The sequence below is a fragment of the Sapajus apella genome, unplaced genomic scaffold, assembly GCF_009761245.1.
Source record: "Sapajus apella isolate SASKATOON/1434 unplaced genomic scaffold, GSC_monkey_1.0 scaffold63, whole genome shotgun sequence".
In the NCBI taxonomy this organism is placed as follows: Eukaryota; Metazoa; Chordata; class Mammalia; order Primates; family Cebidae; genus Sapajus; species Sapajus apella.
In genome coordinates this window covers 4348782-4369167 of record NW_022437003.1, presented here as the reverse complement: position 1 = coordinate 4369167, position 20386 = coordinate 4348782, and the positions used below count along the sequence as shown (strand labels likewise).

The following is a 20386-nucleotide window of genomic DNA, read 5'->3' as shown; positions in this document are numbered from 1 at the left end:
TCCTTGCCTTTACATCTTTGACATTTTTTGAAGAGCACAGGCCAGTTACTTGAGTGATTGTCCCTTGATTTGGCTTTCTCTGATGTTTTCTCACGAGTAGGTTCAAATTGTACATCTTTGGCAGGAATATCTTCAGAAGTGATGCTTTTTTCTCTTAGTGCATCTTATCAGGTGGCACCTGACTTTGATGGGTCCTATTACTGGTGATGTTAACTCTGATCAGTTGATTAAGGTGGTGTCTGCCAGGTTTCTCCACTGGAAGGATATTTTTTCCCTTTGCAGTTAAATGTATTTTGTGAGGTGGTTTTTTAAGGTTATGTAAATTTCCTCTTCCTTTTCAAACTTTCACCTCTCTTGAATTCCTGTGCTCTGCACCTTGCTGCCCCTCTATAGGCATGCCCTTTTCACCTTTCCTGGTTCTAACACCCAGTAGAGAGGCTCTTCTGAACCTGTCCAGGCCACCCTCCTGCCTGGACAGGATACCTCCCTCACTCCATTTCTACTCTCCTGCCCAATACGGATGCCCTTTTCACCTCCTGGTCATTGACACCCCAGACCAGGCTGCTCTGTCATGATGCCCATCCCACTGTGCCTCAGCTCTGATCTCCCATGCTGGCTGCCCCCTGCAGAGATGCCCCATGTTTTTCTTTGGCTGAGACCCTGTGCTGGGCTGCCTGCCTTGGTGGATGCTCTCACCCTACTCAGATTTTTTTTTTTTTTTTGAGACGGAATTTCACCCTGTCACCAGGCAGGAGTGCAGTGGTGCGATCCCCCACTCACTGCAGTCTCTGCCTCCCAGGCTCAAGTGATTCTCCTGCCTCAGCCTCCTGAGTAGCTGGGATTACAGGCTTGTACCACCACACCCAGCTAATCTTTGTATTTTTAGTAGAGACGGGATTTCACCATGTTGGCCTGAATGATCTTGATCTCCTGACCTCGTGATCCACCCATCTCGGCCTCCCAAAGTGTTGGGATTACAGGTGTGAGCTATCATGCCCGGCCATTTTTTTTTTTTTTTTTTTTTTTTTTGAGATGGATTCTTGCCTTGTTGCCCAGGCTGGAGTGCAGTGGCAAAATCTTAGCTCACTGCAACCTCTGCCTACTGGGTTCAAGCAGTTCTCCTCTCTCAGCCTCTGAGTACCTGGGACTATAGACGCCCACCACCACACCCGGCTCAGTTTTGTATTTTTAGGTAGAGATGGGATTTCACCATGTTGGCCATGCTGGTCCCAAACTCCTGACCTCAAGTGATCCATCTACCTTGGCCTCCTTGAGTGTTGGGATTACAGGTGTGAGCCACTGCACCCGGCCACTGCTCAGACTTTGACACCTCATGCCAAACTGCCCTTCTTTGTAGCCATCCCAGCCCTCCTGTGTCTCCAGCATTCATAGCTCCTATTGAGTCACCCATGCAGAGGCCTTCCTCATCCTGTGTGTGCCCTGATACCCTCTTCCCTTTGGATGGGCTCTGATGATGTTTCCTAAGGCTGCTCTCAGCCTTCCCCAGCTCAACTGCCTGCTTTTGTCAGCCCCACCTATTGTCTTTATGCTGAATTTGTACAGAAGGGTAGGGAGGTGAGGGGAACTGCAGTCCCTCTTGATACTCTTTTTTTTTTTTTGGAGATGGAGTTTCACTCTTGCTGCCCAGGCTGGAGTGCAATGGCTCATTCCCGGCTCATCACAACCTCCACCTCCTGGTTTCAAGAGATTCTCCTGTCTCAGCCTCCTGCAGGCATCTGCCACCATGCTAATTTTTTTTTACTAGAGATGGGATTTCTCCATGTTGGCCAGGCTGGTCTCGAACTCCCGACCTCAGGCAATCCACCCCCCTTGGCCTCCCAAAGTGCTGGGATTACAGGCGTGAGCCACCTCGCCTGGCCCTCTTGATATTCTTAATCAGCCCCCTATTGTTTGCTTTTTCATGTCTTTTTTTTCTACCTTTTCATGAAGAGTAGTTAGAGATAATTTGTAACATTTGAAATGTGAAATTTATTTTTCTTAGAGAAAACCAGGTGACTGTAATCTGCTGAACAAATGTGCAAAGCCTGATTGTTTTGGATACTTTGAAAGAAATAATCCCTGAATATGGAAGTGAAGACATCACCTATCACAGTACCTAATGTCAGATGGCAAATAGCTAGTATAGACTCATCTTGCTTCGGTTCAGCCTGTAGAGCCAAAGATCCATCCTGGCTCTGCCTCCTGGTTTCCAGCTTATGACACCTCTTTGCAAGTCACAACATCTCTATTTCTGTTTCCTCATCCATAAGATGGAGGTTATAAATACTTACATCACGGGGTTGTTGGGGAGCTCAGATGAGATAATGTATTTGAAAATGCTTTGCACGTGGGGAAATGCAATGCAAATGTGGTTATTTAGTTCTAATTTATTACCTAGTGAAAATTGAAATGTATAGGAAATTAAGTCAAGCATTTTAATTGCCCTTGTGACTTGTAGGCAAATTCTTTCTGATTCATAAGGCAGATAAGAGGCATAGTTTTGTTTTTTGCTGCCACTTGAAGTCCATTGTGCTGTCACTATTACTCAACCAGGCAAACACTCCTCTTTTGAACGTCTGCCCACCTGCTATGCCTCTGTGACATATTGCCACCTTCTAGATGATTTTTGCCCCTGATGTACAGCTCTCCTCCCCACCCCAGTGCCTGCTGTCTGTCATCTTAAGTGACATCAGTGTCATTGACCTTACATGAGTTCTTTTATGCATCTACAATTGCTTGTGGCACAGTTATACTTGCATATATCACCGGATAGGGATCTCAAAGTGAACATGTCTAATGCTCTAGTTACACTCCTCTCACTTGACCTGCTCCTCCCTAGAGCTTCCATTTATGTTACTGGTGTCATTCTCTGGATTAGCCTTGTTGGTGGGAAACTTTTAACTCTTCCCTCTGTCATGTCCCATGGCTAGTCAGTCAGTCAGTTCTTTTATTTTTTTTTTTAACAATCTCTTCCCCACTTGAGCCTCTATTTTCCTGTAACTAATGGTATATTTCTGGTTCTTTTAATCTAATCTCTGAACTTCTTCAAGGCAAATGTTAGAACCTGCTTGCCAGGTCTCAGACTGGGCTTCTGCTGAATAATTGGATGAAAAAGACCATGGGGCCTAAGTCAGTTCCCTGAGGAAGTTAGCCCTTCCAGATGAGCAGTCAGACGTTCCAGGACCTGTCTCCAGAGACCAGTAAAAACCTCTAGATGTTAGGGTTCAGGCTTGGGGAAGAAGAGCCACCTCTTAGTCGCAGACTCATGTCTGGAAACATCTAGAATATGAAAAGACCTTTTCGGTATAGCATGAATTCCAGTATCTTCATATAGTAACTATTAACATTTTGCTGCATTTTCTTTTATTTTTTCTTTTGCATGTCTATAATTATACTACATGTATCCATTCATCACACTCATTAAATGAAAACATTTTAATGCTGTTTTAGTAAGTGCATTTTTAAAATTGGTGCACAACACAGATGCCCCTTGACTTAGAATGGGGTTACATCCTGGCAAATGAAAATCCTATGTTGGAAATGTGCTAAATACACCCAACCTAGTGAACATCATAGGTTACCCTAGCCTCTCTTAAATGTGGTTGCACACTTAAATTAGCCTACAAGTTGGGCAAAATCATCTGACAGAACAGTCTCTTGTAGACTGCTAGTTGCTTACCCTTGTAATTGCGTGGCTGACTGGTTGCAGTGGTTCCTTGCCCAGCATCTTGAGAGAGCTTTGTACTACCCAAGAAAAGATCACAATTCAAAATTTGACACATGGGTTCTACTGAATGTGTATCACTTTTGCACCATTGTAAGGTTGAAAAATTGTAAGTGAAACCATCTTAAGTTGAAGACCATCTATGCTTCATATAATGAATAGTTGCTATCTTTGTGTCTATTAGAACAAGAAGGTCCCCTCGAAGAAATACCAGACTCTCTGTCAGAGCTTAACCCCAGCTTCTGCTGCGAGTGTTGGTCTAGTGTTAATTTTTGATGGCTGACCACTAGGCTGTTTTCTTCCTGCCTTGGTCTTGATGCCTACTCATTAAGATATCTTTCTGCTTTCTTGGTTTCGGTTATTTGTTCATTCATGTATTTATTCTTTAATTATTAGTTATCTAATAATAATAGCGTAGTCTCTTCTATCTGCTGAGTCTAGCTCTGAAGACTTAAAGATTGCTTAGTCTGTGGAGGGACTATATATTTTTGAATCGTTGCCAGGATGAACCATGAGCTCGTCTGTGGGCACATGGGAAACAGTGCCTTCCTTTCTGAAGCGAGTGGAGCAGTCTTCCTAGGGGAGGTGACATGTAAACTCCTCTGTCAAAGATGAGTAGGAGGACTTTGTTAGGGCAGACGGGTGGAAGAGACATTTAGGCAGTGGGCACAGAAATGAGAACAGGGGTGACAGTGTGGTTCAAGCTTGTCTCTACAGCTTTCCTTAGATAATAATTTCCATGCCATGAAGTTCACTCTTTTGAAATACAGTTTTCACAGTCAATTTGAAACATTTTCAATACCACACAAAGAAACTCCACATCCTTTAGCCGAGCCCCCTCTGTCCTCCTGTCTTTCTCAGCCGTAGGAAATCACCAGTCTACTTTCTGTGCTGTGGATTTGCGTCTTCTGGACATGCCACTGAGATAGAATCATACAACATATGTTCTTTCGTGCCTGACCTCTTTCACTTACATAATGTTTTTAAGATTCACCTATGTTGTTGTGTGTATCATTTCTTTTTATTGCTGAATAATATTCCATTGCATAAATATACCACGTTTTATTTATCCATTTATCACTTGATAGACATTGGATTGTTTCTGCCTTTTGGCTGTTAGAAATAATGCTGCTATGAACATTGATGTATAGGTTTTTGTGTGAACACATTTTCATTTTTCTGGGGTATATACCTAGAAAAGGAATTGCTAGATTATACAATAACTCTCTGTTTAACAATTCAAGGAATTGCCAGATTGTTTTCCAAAGCAGCTACACCATTTTGCATTTTGATTAGCAGGTTCTGTGGGTTCCAGTTCACATCCTTGCCAACACTTACTACCTTTTTAAAAAAGTATAGCCATCCTGGTAGATATGAAGTGCTGCCTTATTTGGTTTTGATTTGTATTTCCCCAATGGCTACTGATGTTGAGCCTCTCTTTTCATGTGATTATTGGCTCTTTACATGTCTTTGGAAAAGTTTGTATTCAGATCTCTTGCCCATTTTTAAATTTTATTATTTGTCTTTTTATTATTGAGTCGTGATAGTATTTTCTTTTTAATTAGGAAATTAGTAGTTGTTTTGACCAAGTAAGTTTGCTAGGTCAAAATCTGGAAGTGGTTCTTATGTTGGAGATTAATATTCTGCAGATAATCTAAAGATCTCTTTAAAGATGTCTCTTTAAAATCCTGTGCTCTACAATTGGTGCTGGTCGTGGAAATGTACCATTCTGTGCAGATGACTTGTGTTATTGATTTGTGCTAAACAACCAAGGGTTGTGTATAATCCGAATGGACACCAGATGTTTTGGCAGTTTGCTAGTGAGTGGTTTTCTTTTGGTTAAGGCCTGCTCCTTGGCTAAATAGAACTATTTTCAGTATATCACTTTTCAAATATTTAATTAAGGAAGGAAATTTTTGGAGGACCTACAAAGTTATGGATACAATTGTATTTTTTTGAACAACTCTATTTTATGTGTAGTAAATTCTCAATAATGACTTATTTTCTCTTTCATCAAACTAAATGTTCAAGTAGCTGTGAATAGTATGTATCTTATCCACCCAGTTTTCAGTTATGCTTATACACAGATTATCCATGGCTATTGAAACAAACTGTTGCTTTCCTTCAGTTTGCTACTAATTGTGTGAGTTGCCTTAATGGAAACCATAGGGAGAAAGGAGGTTATTGCAGTGGTCTAGCTGTGACACGATGGCTTATACAAGAGTGGTGGTAGCGGTGATAAGTAGCAGATGTATTTCACATTATTTTGGAAAGAAAATACATTGGGAATGGTTGGATTTGCTATGGAAGATAGTGAGGGGAAAGGAATGATTAACGGTGTTTACAGCCAGGCATGGTGATTCACGCCTGTAATCCCAGCACTTTGGGAGGCTGAGACAGGCAGATCACCTGAGGTCAGAAGTCGAGACCAGCCTGACCAACATGGTGAAACTCCATCTCTACTAAAAATACAAAATTAGCTGGGCATGGTGGCGCATGCCTGTAATCTCAGCTACTTGGGAGGCTGAGGCAGGAGGATCGCTTGAACCTGGGAGGCGGAGGTTACAGTGAGCTGAGATTGCGCCACTGCACTCTAGCCTGAGCAATAAGAGTGAAACTTTGACTGACACACACACACACACACACACACACACACACACAGAGAGAGAGAGAGAGAGAGAGAGAGAGAAGATTCCTAGGTTCTGGTTTCACCATCTGGGGAGATGTGCCATTTATAGAGCTGTAGCACACTGGAAAAAGTGAGGTTTAGTCATTTGCCTGTTGGGTCTTAAATCCAGTTCTCTGACCCTCTCAGTCCTGTTTTGTATTGCATTTCGTAGGCATTACCATTCAGCTTTTGTGAGTAGATTTGGACAATTGGAGGCACTGATGGAAGACTGGAGGAGGGTAGAAATAGGGAAAAGGTAGGGTGTTTTCCTTCCTCACTTTGTACTCTGGGTGGTGTCCCAGGAAGTGGCAGTTTCATTCCTGTGGCTTCAGCTATCAGAGAGCTTCTTCCTTCCTTTCTAGTCCCTAGTCCCAAAGGGCAACTCCTGCTGTGCTAGCCCCTGTCAAATAATCCCAGCTATTGGGCTCTTATAATACAGATTGAGTATTTTTTATTCAAATGCTTAGGATCAGAACTGTTTTTGATTTTTGATTTTTTTTCCTCCAGATTTTGGAATATTTGCATTATGCACTTACTGGTTGAGCATCCCTAAGCAGAAAATCCAAAATGTTGAATTTTCTTTGGGCATTCTGTGAGTACTCAAAAAGTTTCAGATTTTGGAGCATTCTGAATTTCTGAGTTTTGGATTAGGGATACTCTCCCTGTACCACCTCTTCTAGTGGGTCTCCGGAGCCCTTAGGCTGGGAGTGGCTTCCTGTGGGGAAAAAGAGAGGAAAGATTTTCCTCCATCCTCTTAGGGTCCCTGGCTGGGTCTGAAAATCAAACTGACAAAGACAGATTAACAGAAGAAAAACATTCAAATTTATTTAATGTAAGTTTTATGTGACATGGGAACTTTCACAAGGAAATGAAGACCCAAAGAAACAGTTCAACTTTAGCATTCTTTATAGTAAGTTTGAAGAAGAGTGGAGAGCCATGGAGAAATATGGTAGGGTAAAAGAGTCTGATCTAATGGTAATAAACTGGCGGAAATGTAGTAAGGCCTGACTGCCAGTTCTTCTGTGTCCCCTTGTCTTCAGAGATAAGGATGTTCCTTTCCTCTGGGTATAGGGAGGGCGTGTCTCAAATGAGGGTCTTGTAACCTGTTTCAGGGGAAGGTCAGAAATTGTCTTCTAGGTTTTATGACTTGTTTCATGGGAGACAGTAGGGACAAGGTCAGAGAGACCTTCCTGCTTCTGCTATTTTTTAGATCTCTTCAGTTGAAAATACTCACTATGTCAAGGTGGTGTATTTTGGGGTAGTATGCTCTGAGCTCCATCACTGCTGTTGTTCATTTTGGGGTTGCCTCTCATTCCCCGTTTGGGGTCTTGGATCTTATGTTGCCCATGTAACCACATTTCTCTATTAATTTTTATGTGTTTTAATGCCTAGAGTGGTTTCTTTTTTCCAAACTAGAACCTGATGAATACTGGGTGACAATTTGAGTGTTCAGTTTTGGAAATTATTTTTGTCAAGTTTAGTATTTCTGTGATGCATTCTAGTGGAGATGTTCTTAGGTGAGTTGGATAGTGAGCTCAGATGCATGTGAGAACTAGAAGTATAAATTTGGCTATCATCTTAGCCTGACGGTAGTATTTCCAACCGTAGGAGGGATGGATGGGATCATCCAGTAAGTAGAAGAGAAGGGAATCCAAATCTGGGTCCTCTGGAACTTGGAGTCTGGATTGTTTCACTGCTTCGTGCATTCTGCTAAATGTTCATGGTGTCAGTTACCTTGATGGAAGCAGTTTTAGGGACATGGTGTGTAGTTGAGGCTCTTCACTAAAATGAAGTGGTGGATGAGTGAATGTGATGTGACAGAGTATAGCTGGTGCAGAGAGATAGTTCTTTCAAGATGCTTGATGATGAAGGGGGAGTCAAAGAATGAGGAAGGCCGGGCACGTTGGCTCATGCCTGTAATCCCAGGATTTTGGGAGGCCGAGGCGGGTGGATCACTTGAGGTCAGGAGTTCAAGATCAGCCTGGCCAACATGGTGAAACTCCCTCTCTACTAAAAATACAAAAATTAGCCGGGCATGGTGGCGCACGCCTGTAATCCCAGCTACTCAGGAGGCTGAGTCAGGAGAATCGCTTGAATCTGGGAGGTAGAGGTTGCAGTGAGCCAAGATTGCGCCACTGTACTCCAGCCTGGGCGACAAGAGCATGACTCCATCCCAACAACGACAAAAAGAAATGAGATATCAGGAAGATATATTAAGAAAAGCTACAGTTTTCATAATTGCGTTTTTATTTAAAAAGTTCATTTTTAGAGTAGTTTCTAAGTGAAAATGTAAAGTTATACAAGGAAAAGTTTTCCTCTTGTTTCCCATTAACTCTGATTCTACTCTCTTCTCCCAACCCCAGCAAATAGCCACTGCTACGTATTTCTAGTATACATCCAAAAAAATTTTATGCAAACACTAGCAAATGTGATTATGTATTCTAGATTTTCCCCTTCTTATCTCTGGGGTAGCCTACTTGATATATATGTCTTATTTTTTTTTTTTTTTTCAGAACAATATGACCTGATGATCTTTCTGCATTGGAACTTAGAGGTTATTCATTTGTTTATAGGAGTCTTTGTTCTGAAGGTACTAAAATATTTGTAACCAGTCATTTTTTACTATTACAGATAATACCTGTATGTTTGTACTAGGATAAATTTTTTTTTTCTTTTGAGATGGAGTCTTGCTCTGTTGCCTAGGCTGGAGTGCAGTGGCACAATCTTGGCTCACTGCAACCTCTGCCTCCCTGGTTTGAGTGATTCTCCTGTCTCAGCCTCCCGAGTAGCTGGGATTACAGACATGTGCCACCATGCCCAGCTAATTTTTTAATTTTTAGTAGAAACAGCGTTTCACCATGTTGGTCAGGATGGTCTCTATCTCCTGACCTCATGATTGGCTCACTTCAACCTCCCAAAGTGTTGGGGTTACAGGCGTGAGCCACTGCTCCCGGCCTAGGGAGACTTTACACGCAGTAACTTCTGAAATAATTACATGTCAGAATCAGCAGAGCAATTTAATTTGGAATGAGGATGGAGAACATTAGTAGTGTTCTTTTCTACATGATAAGTACAACGTCTGTCTTGTACTTGATTTTGACTATGACCAGGCCTACTTAGCTATAGGGTAATAGCTACAGTTAATTTTCAACAGTTATTGGTAGAGCTTTGCCCGCTATTATTTTTCATTTGAAAGAAAAAAAATTGTCTTTCATATAATAAACAGACTTCAAGCTGACTCTTGCTTTCCTCATCTTACTTCTTTGAAGCACTCAGCGGAACTATTTTAAGAGAAGAAGCTCATTAGGTGAGTAACCTCGGAGAATAAGTGCTTCTTCCCATTGGCTTCTGTTTCCTTCAGTCAGAGACTCACTATACAGATACCATCACTATACCACTGAGGACGGTTCATACTCTGAGAATTTCAGAATAGCAGCATAGGTACTCTTTGTCAATGTCTCTCCGTTTCATTTCTCCTGTACTCTTTCCCCCTTTCTCCCCTCCCCTCCCCCTGCCGTTTCCTCCTCCTTCTCTCCGTGCTCTAATCCTAGCTGGCTAAAAGAGAATACTTTTTCATGAATCACTTCCCTTGCTTTTAGAAAACAGATTTTGAAAACCTGACTACTCCATGCTGAGCATTGTATAAGTCCAAATAAAGAAAAATAAACAAAATGTAAAGAAAAAAAAACCTATTGACCAGAATTTTTATTTTGTTTTTCATTGGTTTTAAGAAGTCATTTTTCAAGTTGTACCTTAAGGGTGCTTTCACATTCTCTTAAGAAAGCATACTCTATTCTCAGTTTTTCGTAGATATTCAATGATTTGTGTTATGTAAACAAACTCTCTGGGTATGGGTAAGTGTAATGCATACTTACACTGTTTGGACTTGACTTGTCTTTCAGAGTTCTGTGGTAAAGAGACTCTCAAAAAATGCTTTTGGGTTCAAGACAAACTCTTCTCTCTCTTTGTTTTGTTCTTAGTGAATTTTTATTTGTATCAACCTCCTTACCCTCCTTACTTAAATCCACGAGTAGACTCCTTTTGTCGTGTTTTGTTTCTCGGATTGATTTTCAAATGGAACAGTTGTGTAAGACAAATGTTTGTTCTCCTGAGAAGTGTTGATGTGAACCATGCTGTCTCTTCTGTAATGCCACCATTATGCAGAAGGCTGCAGGGACACGGGAAGATTGGTGCTTGTGAGAGTCCGCCTGTGCTGTAGGGTAATAATTTTGCATTCGTTATTAATCTCTCTTTACTTCCACATCTCCCACTCATTACCAAAGGCTGAGAGATGACATGTTCAAGATCTTAGAAACTTTGAAAATAGCAGAACAGCTGCTTTTGAGGCCAGCTTATTAGTCTTAGAAATATCATGAGACAACTTCAAGGCCATGTAATACTACTTATTTTAGTTTTTTAGGTATTGTCTACATTGTTTTTGATCAGTAAGCAAAGAGCCACTAACGAGCCATTATAATTTCCTTAAATTCACAGTCTCTGGAGTCAGTTTGTCTGGGTTTCTAATCCCTGCCCACCCTCTCACTGTGTGATTTTAGGCAAGTTACTTTTCTTTTCTAGACCTTAGATTACTACTTTTTAAAATTGGAGTAAAAATTAATGTCAGCTTGGTAGGATTACATGAAAAAATGAATGTGACAGACCTAGCTTATTGCTGGATATCTAATATGTACTCAGTAATGTTAGCTGTTATCCTTATTACTAATTAGATTTTTATTACCCTGGATTTAAAAATAATTTTTCTATATATAAAGAAACAGTTTGGAAAGTAAAAATGTTTTGATTAAAACAATAGTTTGTTTCTCTTGTTGGTGACTATTATTTTCTTGGTTCAGTAAGTCCAAAAACGTTTAGCAGGCAAGGGAAAAGTTGTTCAGAAAACGTTTATTAGGTCACTGTTTTTCTGATGGATCACAGCAGGAAAATAGTTTATGTTCTCACCTTAAAATAAAAGGAAGCTATTGATTCCAAGCTGTATGGAAAGGGAGACTTGAAAACATTTAAAAAGGCTTGATAAGTTTTTTAAGGGGGAAAAAAAAGGCAACGCATGTTTTTAACAATTCAAACAGTACAGATAGATATAAATTAAATATTCATGTGTCCCTTCTCAGGATTAAGCATTAAAAAATTATAAAAGTTAGTCATGCAAGTTTTTTTTTAAAAGAGACAGAATGTAAAAGGTGCACATGAATACAATATTGGAGCCCACTGGACCTTTATCTTACTTTCAAGGGCAAACTGGTTTCTCATATATACTCTGATATATTTTCTTTGCTTAGAACAGAACTCCCCTTTTTGCTTTTTCCTTTCTAAAACACAAATTAGATACTAGACATTTTCTTCTACACCTTGCTTTGTTTCACCTGATAATATCACAGAGATTATTACAAATTAGCACTTAGAGATTTCTGTTGCTTTCTAAACAGATATTTCAGCTGCAGTCCCATAATTTATTTAACCAGTCTTCTTATAATGGATATGTAGGCTTTTTATGTTTTTTGCCTAGTCAGTAATCTTCAGTGGGAATTACTGATTTATATATGTTTGTGTATGTATGTGTGTGTGCGTGTGTGTACACGTGGGTATGGGGATGTGATGTAAGTATCCTACAAGCATGTGTAGGAGAAATTCTGACGTGCATGTATGTGTTTGATAGGTTTTTTCTACCCTGCCTTCCAAAGAGTTTCATCAATGTAGCCTGCCATCAGCAGAGGGAGGGGTTGCCAGTTTCCCCATTCTTTTGCTTGCACCGAGTAGTGTCACACTTCTTAATATTTTCTATTTTGACATGAGAATATAGGATCTCATTTCGTTTTGCATTTTAAATTATGTGAGATCAATATATATCAGGATACGTTCTTAATAGATCAGAGATATAAATGCAAAGCCAGATGTGTATAAGAAGAAAACATGGGTGAATTACTTAGTAATTTGGGAATAGAGGAAATGTTCTAGTAGTGACTCAAAATCCACCAGCAATAACAGAAAACGGTGGCACATTTGATAGTTTAGAAATAAAAAAGTATGAAGCAAATACAAAAAGGTAAAGTGACGAACTGGAAAAAAATATTGTGACTCCTATCATAGATAGAGATAGAATTGATATCCTTTGTAGTACATGTGTATGAGCAAATTAAAATCTGAGATGAAAATGACTATTAGCCTGATAGAAAAGTGGGCAAGAAATAGGAACAGATGAAAAGATGAAAAACAGACAGAAAAAAACTGCGAGCGGCCCTTATATGTGAAAAAGTGCCCAGCTCACTCATAATAAGAAAATTGCCTGTTAAACCCTCACTGGGGTTTTTCACCAGATTGGGAGAAGTCCGAAGGTTTGATCACAGACTTGAGGGTCAAGGCTCTAGGTAAAGGGCACTCACATGCCTTGCTCATGGGAGTGCGAAGTGGTACGCTTTTGTGGTGAAGACTTTTACAGTATATAACAGGATTTCATGAGAATTTATCCTCTGACCTCACATTCCCGCCTTTTGGGACTTGATTCCAAACGTAATCTGGGAAACATAAAAATGACATGTATACAGTGGTACTCATTGCATTACTGTTTGTAATAAAGAAAGGCTGTGTGCCACTGCCCTCCAGCTTGGGTGACAGAGCGAGGCGCTGTCTCAAACAACAACAACAGACTGTAAATAAGAAGATATTGAAATCCAGAGTCCACCTGGGTAGCCTGAAGTGTGCAGCCTTCCGGAATAGACCTGATATCCCAACTTTGGCATTGGCAATGCGTGGCTTAAGTGCAGATGTTTTCCACACCTGTGCAGCTGCTTATCAGCAGTTACCAGCACTCCAAGGGGTTCTAACGCCCAAATCTCAAAGTAGGTGGAGTTCTTTCTTGGGCACTCTCTAAGTTGGTGCCTTCCTCTTCCCTTTCCCTTCCCTGGTCCATCCTTGCCCATCGACCTGGCCCTTCTTTCCCTCAGTGCTCTTCTCTAATATTGCTTCTCCTTCCAAGGCACTGGAGGACCTGGCATGAATGTTCTAAGGCAAGATCAGAAGATGCTAACCTCTTGGCGGATATTTACTCTGATAACCAAATCATCTAAAAGTGGTAGTGTGTTGGTACATTTATTTTGCTATTTATCCTACCTCCGCTCATCCAAATTAATGTGTGAAATTGGGGTGTATCTTAAAATTGATAAGAACTTGGATGTAACTTTCACCACTCTGGAAGAGTTTTTACAAAGTAGATGCTGTTTCTTGTAGTTGATGGCATCTTAGAAGCCCAGAAATGTGTAAGGGGGTAAGCCTCGTGGAATCATCGTTATTTATTGACAAATAGCCATAGACAGTTTTCCTTCTCACTTTTCGTTTTTAGCGAGTTTGTTTTCTGTGACTCCACCAACAAGGCCTCTGCTGGCTGATTGTGGGTTGGCTCAGAGCTAGCAAATACTCTAAATTGAGAAAGGAAAAGTATAGAGTATTATCTTTTTGTTAACAATGTTAACATTTATACAGATATCTGCTTGAATTCTTAGCATTTGATTTGACGTAATTAATCACTCCCTCTTTTTTTTTTTTTTTTGAGACAGTCTCACTGTATCACCCAGGCTGGAGTGCAGTGGTGCGATTTCAGCTCACTGCAACCTCTGCCTCCTGGGATCAAGTGTTTCTCCCACCTCCGCCTCCTGAATAGCTGGGACTATATAGGCTTGTGCCACCACCGAACTAATTTCTGTACTTTTACAAAATACAAGCAGACGGAGTTTTGCCATGTTGGCCAGCTGGTCTCGGACTCCTGACCTCAAGTGATCCGCCTGCCTCTGCCTCCCAGAGTGCTGAAATTATAGGCATGAACCACTGTGCCTGGCTTGCCTTTTTATTTATTTACTTTTTAAATTTATTTTTAATTTTTAAAATCAGACCAACTCTTCAAGACTTTAAACTCCCTGAGGGTAGAGATTCTGTTCACAGCTGTGTCACCAGTACCCAGAATAGAGCCTGGCACAAGGTGAGTCCTGATTGCCTGTTGGTTGTTGATTGATTTATGCCTCTAGAATTACCTTTTGATAATAGTAAATAAGATGTGCTAACACAAAACTGATGGAGTTCAGAAATAATTAAGAATCTCCTGTGTTCATTGGGAAAGGGATATTTGTTGGGTGGGGAGCTTCATAAAAGATTATGTAACTTTTTGGCATTTTGACATAGTCACAAAATTCTTATTGACTGAGGTTACTGCATCATCAGGTATAGTACACTCCTGTGTTGCCTGAGGATGGGAATTTGTTCTGAGGAGTGTGTTAGTCTATTTCATTGTCATGCGTGCATCCTCAAGTGTACCCACACAAACTTAGATGGTACAGCCTACGACATATCTAGGCCATTACATGGTATGGCCTATTGCTCCCAGGCTACACACCTGTACAGCATATTGCTGTATTGAATACTGTAGGCACTGTATAGCATCTAAACATAGAAAAGGTACAGTAAAAATACGGTAAAACAGATGGAAAATGGTACACCTGTCTAAGACACTTATTGTGAATGGAGCGTGCAGGACTGGAAGTTGCTCTGGGTGAGTCAGTGAGTGGGTGGTGAGTGAATGTGAAGGCCTAGGACACATACTACACCCTACTGTAGACCTTATAAACACTGTACACTTAGGCTACACTACATTTATAAAAAATATTTTTCTTTCATAATCATAAATCAACCTTAGCTTACTATCATGTTTTTACTTTATAAACCTTTTAATTTTTGAAATTGTTTTCACTCTCTTGTAATAATGCTTAAAACACAAACATATTGTACAGAATATTTCCTTTTTCATTTCTTTATCATTTGAGCTTTAAAAATTAAAATTTATTTATTTATACATACATACATTTTAAACTTTTTTGTTAAAAGCTAAGACACAAACACACACATGAACCTAGGCCTCCATGGGGTCAGGATCATCAATACCACTGTCTTCTACCACCACATCTTACCCCACTGGAAGGTCTTTGGGGGCAGTAACATGCATAGAGCTGTCATACCCTATGATGATAATGCCTAACCTTGTTCTGGAATACCTACTTCCCGGGCAACCTGCCTGAGGCTGTTTTACAGTTAACTTTTTTTTTTTTTTTACATAGGTGGAAGGAGTACATTAAAATAGTGATGAAAAGTGTTCTATAGTAAACACTAAGTGATAGGGATTTGTAAGCTCCATTATAATCTTGTGTATCAACTGTCATATATGTGGTCCGTTGTTGACTGAATGTCACTGTGCATCACATGTCTTCCCTGTATTTTGAAAGCCGTTGTTGGCAAAATTCCAAAGTACAATAATTTGCATTGTTTATTGCCATACTTCTTGAGAGGTCCTATGGTAAGAGTTGTCTAATGACTTGGAAGTGACTGGGTTGAAGAACATGCCAGGATACAAAGCTAGCATCTGGTACAGATAGTTCTGTCATTGGGATGATTTATTTTTTTAAAACAATAAACTGACAATTGCTAGATGTTTTTTATCATCAGCTAACAGACATCTGTGATGTTTTCTTATCTGCATAATATAGTGCTGATAGTATTGCTTTGTCATTTGAAATTCAACATTCATTCAATAAATATTTAAGGAGTATCTCCCATGTAGCAGGCACCGTAATCAGTGCTGGGGATATAGTTACTAGTAAGATGTGAGTCTCAGTCCTAAACACAGTGCCAGTCACAGTGTTGGGATTTGAACATTCAAAAAGCAGCAGATAAAAATGTTGTATTCAGGCCAGGCATGGTGGCTCATACCTGTAATCCCAGTACTTTGGGAGACCGAGGTGGGCAGATCACGAGGTCAGGAGTTTGAGACCATCCTGACCAATATGGTGAAACCCCATCTCTACTAAAAATACAAAAATTTGCCAGGTGTGGTGGTGCATGCCTGTAATCCCAGCTACTTGGGAGACTGAGGCAGGTGAATCGCCTGAACCCAGGAGGCGGAGGCTGCAGAGAGCAGAGATCACACCACTGCACTCCAGCTTGGCTACTTATCTGTTTCAAAAAAATGTTGTATTCAGTATCTCTTACGTAGTAATGAAGACAGGCTAACATATGAATGATTTTCAATGTGCATGAATTGTCTACACATAGTCTGTTATGGGAGTTCAGAGAATACTAGAGAATACTAGGATCAGATTGGTAGTAGAGGAGTATCATTCAGGTGGCATGAGGAATAATTTGGATGTAATAACAGGAAGTAGGTGAATAATCTTTTCTGAGTTGAGTAGGGAAGTGACATAATTGATTTATATTTTATTTAGGGCACTCTGGCTGCTTGGTGGGAAATTAGACTATGGTCTGGAGGTAGAGGAAGTGAATGAAAAGAAATGAGTCAAGTTAGCAGGGTATTCAGCTGATAAATACTATAAGGAGTTTCCTTGCCTTTCGTTGTTTCGAGATTATTTATTTTTGAGATGGAATCTTGCTCATGTCACCCAGGCCGGAGGCAGTGGTGCAATCTTGGCTCACTGCAGCCTCCGCCTCCCGGGTTAAAGTGGTTCTTCTTCCACAGCATCCCACGTAGCTGGGACTACAGGCACACACCACCACGCCCAGCCAATTTTTGTATTTTTAGTAGAGACAATGGGGTTTCACTATGTTGGCCAGGATGGTCTCAATCTCTTGACCTTGTGATCCGCCGGCCTTGACCTCCCAAAGTCCTGGGATTACAGGTGTGAACTACCACGCCCGGCCAATATTTTTTTCTTTTAATCCTGGTTCTTTATTAAAAAGTTTTGCCATGTTTATAAAAAAATACTGGGAGAATTTTTTAGCTGTGTGCCAAGTTACCAGAAACTTTGATGCACTTACCAATCCTCCAACCTAGTGCTGGTATTTGAATCTTCCTTCCTAGTTGGAGAATCTACACATAGACATGTGTATGTTCTCAGTTCTTCATGTCATTTGATCTTAGCTTTTGTTCTTACACTGTTGAAGGTGCTGCAGTTTTCAACTTTGGTTTCCTTTCTTTATGATAATCCTATTTTAATGTATAAGATCAAGAGGCAGGTAGAATAGCAGCAATTTTAGATATTTATAAATTCATGTAATAAATATGATGGGTTTGGATTATTTGCTGCATTGCCAGTGAGTTTATTATAGTATATAACAATATTTAATCCAAATGGTGTTAGAAATAAAAGGCCCACTTTGTGGTAAATCATTAATTTTTAAGGCATACAAGTTATGTTTTCAAGAATTTCTCAAGCTGAGGAATATTCAGCGTACACTCTGTGCTTGAAAAGTCTTAACACATAATCCACCAAGGCCAAATTAATTTTATATTCAAAGGTAAGACTGGGGCAAGTTTCACTTAAATTTTTTGAAATTGTTAAATAGTTCTGTCAAGCATTGAAAATAAAGGAAGAGAATGCCTATTGTCATTACATTTTAAGTGAAAAGATATAGCATTATAATTTTGCTCACAAATGTTTCCATGTTGTAGCAATTTTCTGCTATGTTGTAATGGCTTATTTGACTCCACTCTTTTTCTCTCTCCTGCTACAGCAATCCTAGTTCCACTGGATATTTTTGAGTGATTAAATATATTACTCACTTCATTTTTGTATTCATTTTTTTAATAGAAAATGCATCAGATGCAGATTTATGGCTCCTGAACAGTTGCACTGTAAAAAACCCAGCTGAAGACCACTTTAGAAACTCAATTAAGTAAGTAGAAATTGATTTTTTTCCCTATTTTTTATAATCAAAGTGAGAATTAATACCAAAAAGTTCGCTTTTTTAAAAGGTTAATATAGATATTTAGTTGATATCGAAAAAGTATGAGTTGGACTTTTAGGATTATACTGTTTTGAATTTGGTAAAGAATAATACTTATTATTTTAAAATTAAATTTAATATAAGTTCTGGGGTACGTGTACAGTATGTGTAAGTTTGTTACATAGGCAAACATGTGCCATGGTGGTTTGCTGCCCCTATCAACCCATCACCTAGGTGTTAAGCCCCATATGCGTTAGTTCCTTGTCCTGATGTTCTCCCTCCCCTGTCCCCCGCAGGCTCGGGTGTGTGTTGTTCCCCTCCCTGTGTCCCTGTATTCTCATTATTCAGCTCCCACTTAGAAGTGGGAACATGCGGTGTTTGGTTTTCTGTTCCTGTGTTAGCTTACTGAGGATAACAGCTTCCAGCTCCATCTATGTCCTTGCAAAGGACATGATCTCATTTCTTTTTATGGCTGCATAGTATTCCATGGTGTATATGCACCACAGTTCTTTATCCGGTCTGTCATTGATGGGCATTTGGGTTGATTCCGTGTGTTTGCTATTGTGAATTGTGCTGCAGTGAATATATGTGTGCATGTATCTTTTTAATAGAATGATTTTTATTCCTTTGGGGATATACCCAGTAATGGGATTGTGAGATCAAATGGCATTTCTGGTTCTGGGTGTTTGAGAAATTGCCACACTGTCTTCCACAATGGTTGAACTAATTTACATTCCCACCAGCAGTATAAAAGCGTTTCTGTTTCTCCATAGCCTCACCAGCATCTGTTGTTTCTTGATTTTTAATAATTGCCATTCTGACTGGTATGAGATGGTATCTCTTTGTGGTTTTGGCTTGCATTTCTCTGATGATCAATGATGTTGAATGTTGTTTCATGTTTTCTGTCTGCGTAAATGTCTTTTGAGAAGTGTCCATGTCCTTTGCCCACTTTTTAATGGGGTTGTTTGTTTGTTTTCTGATAAATTTGTTTAAATTCCTGGTAGATTCTGAATATTAGACCTTTGTCACATGGATAGATTACAAAAATTTCCTCCCATTCTATAGGTTGTTTGTTCACTCTGATGATAGTTTCTTTTGCTGTGCAGAAGCTCTTTAGTTTAATTAGATCCAATTTGTCAATTTTTGCTTTTGTTGAAATTGTTTTGATGTTTTCATCATGAAATCTCTGCCTATGCCTATGTCCTGAATGATATTGCCTAGGTTTTCTTCTAGGGTTTTTGAGGTTTTGGGCTTTACATTTCAGTCTTTAATCAATCTTGAGTTAATTTTTGTATAAGATGTAAGGAAGGGGTCCAGTTTCAGTTTTCTGCGTATGACTAGCCAGTTTTCCTAGCACCATTTATCAAGTAGGGAATTCTCTCCCCATTGCTTGTTTTTGTCAGGTTTGTCAAAGATCAGATGGTTGGAGATGTGCGGTCTTGTTATGTGAGTTCTCTGTTCTGTTTCCTTAGTCTATATGTTTTTATACCAGTCTCATGCTGTTTTGATTACAGTAGCCTTGTAGTATAGTTTGAGGTTGGGTAGCGTGATATCTCAGTTTTGTTCTTTTTGCTTAGGATTGTTTTGGCTATACGGGCTCTTTTTTGGTTTCATGTGAATTTTAAAGCAGTTTTTTTTCCCTAGCTTATGAAGAATGTCAATGATAGTTTAATGGAAATAGTATTAAATCTATAAATTACTTTAGGCAGTATGGCCGTTTTCACAATATTGATTCTTCCTATCCATGAGCATGGAGTGTTTTACCATTTGTCTGTTTCCTCTCTATTTCCTTGAGCAGTTGTTGGTTGTTCTTGTACAGGTCCTTCACGTCCCTTGTTAGCTGTTTTTCTAGGTATTTTATTCCTTGTCACAATTGTAATTGGGCGTTCACTCACGATTTGCCTCTCAGTTTGTCTATTGTTGGTATATAGGAATGCTTGTGATTTTTCCACATTGATTTTGTATCTTGAGACTTTGCTGAAGTTGCCTATTAGGTTAAAAAGTTTTGGGGCCCAGACGACGGGGTTTTCTAGAAATAGGATCATGTCATCTGCAAACAGAGACAGTTTGACTTCCTCTCTTTTTATTTGGATATGCTTTACTTTTTTCTCTTTCCTGATTGTCCTGGCCAGAACTTCCAAAACTATGTTGAATAGGAGTGGTGAGAGAGGGCATGCTTGTCTTGTGCCTGTTTTCTAGGGGAATGCTTCCAGCTTTTGCCCAGTCAGTATGATATGGGCTGTGGGTTTGGCATACAT

General features: G+C 39.8%; 1 protein-coding gene across 7 annotated transcripts in view; it reads left to right on the top strand.

The window, feature by feature from the left end:
* Nucleotides 1–20386, top strand: part of CDKAL1 (CDK5 regulatory subunit associated protein 1 like 1) — a 718338-nt gene that overhangs the window by 93686 nt on the left and 604266 nt on the right. For all 7 annotated transcript variants that reach the window (XM_032247723.1, XM_032247719.1, XM_032247718.1 and 4 more), the window contains one exon: nucleotides 17993–18077. In XM_032247723.1, the coding sequence (XP_032103614.1) occupies nucleotides 17993–18077 (85 nt within the window). The remainder of the gene's footprint in view (nucleotides 1–17992; nucleotides 18078–20386) is intronic.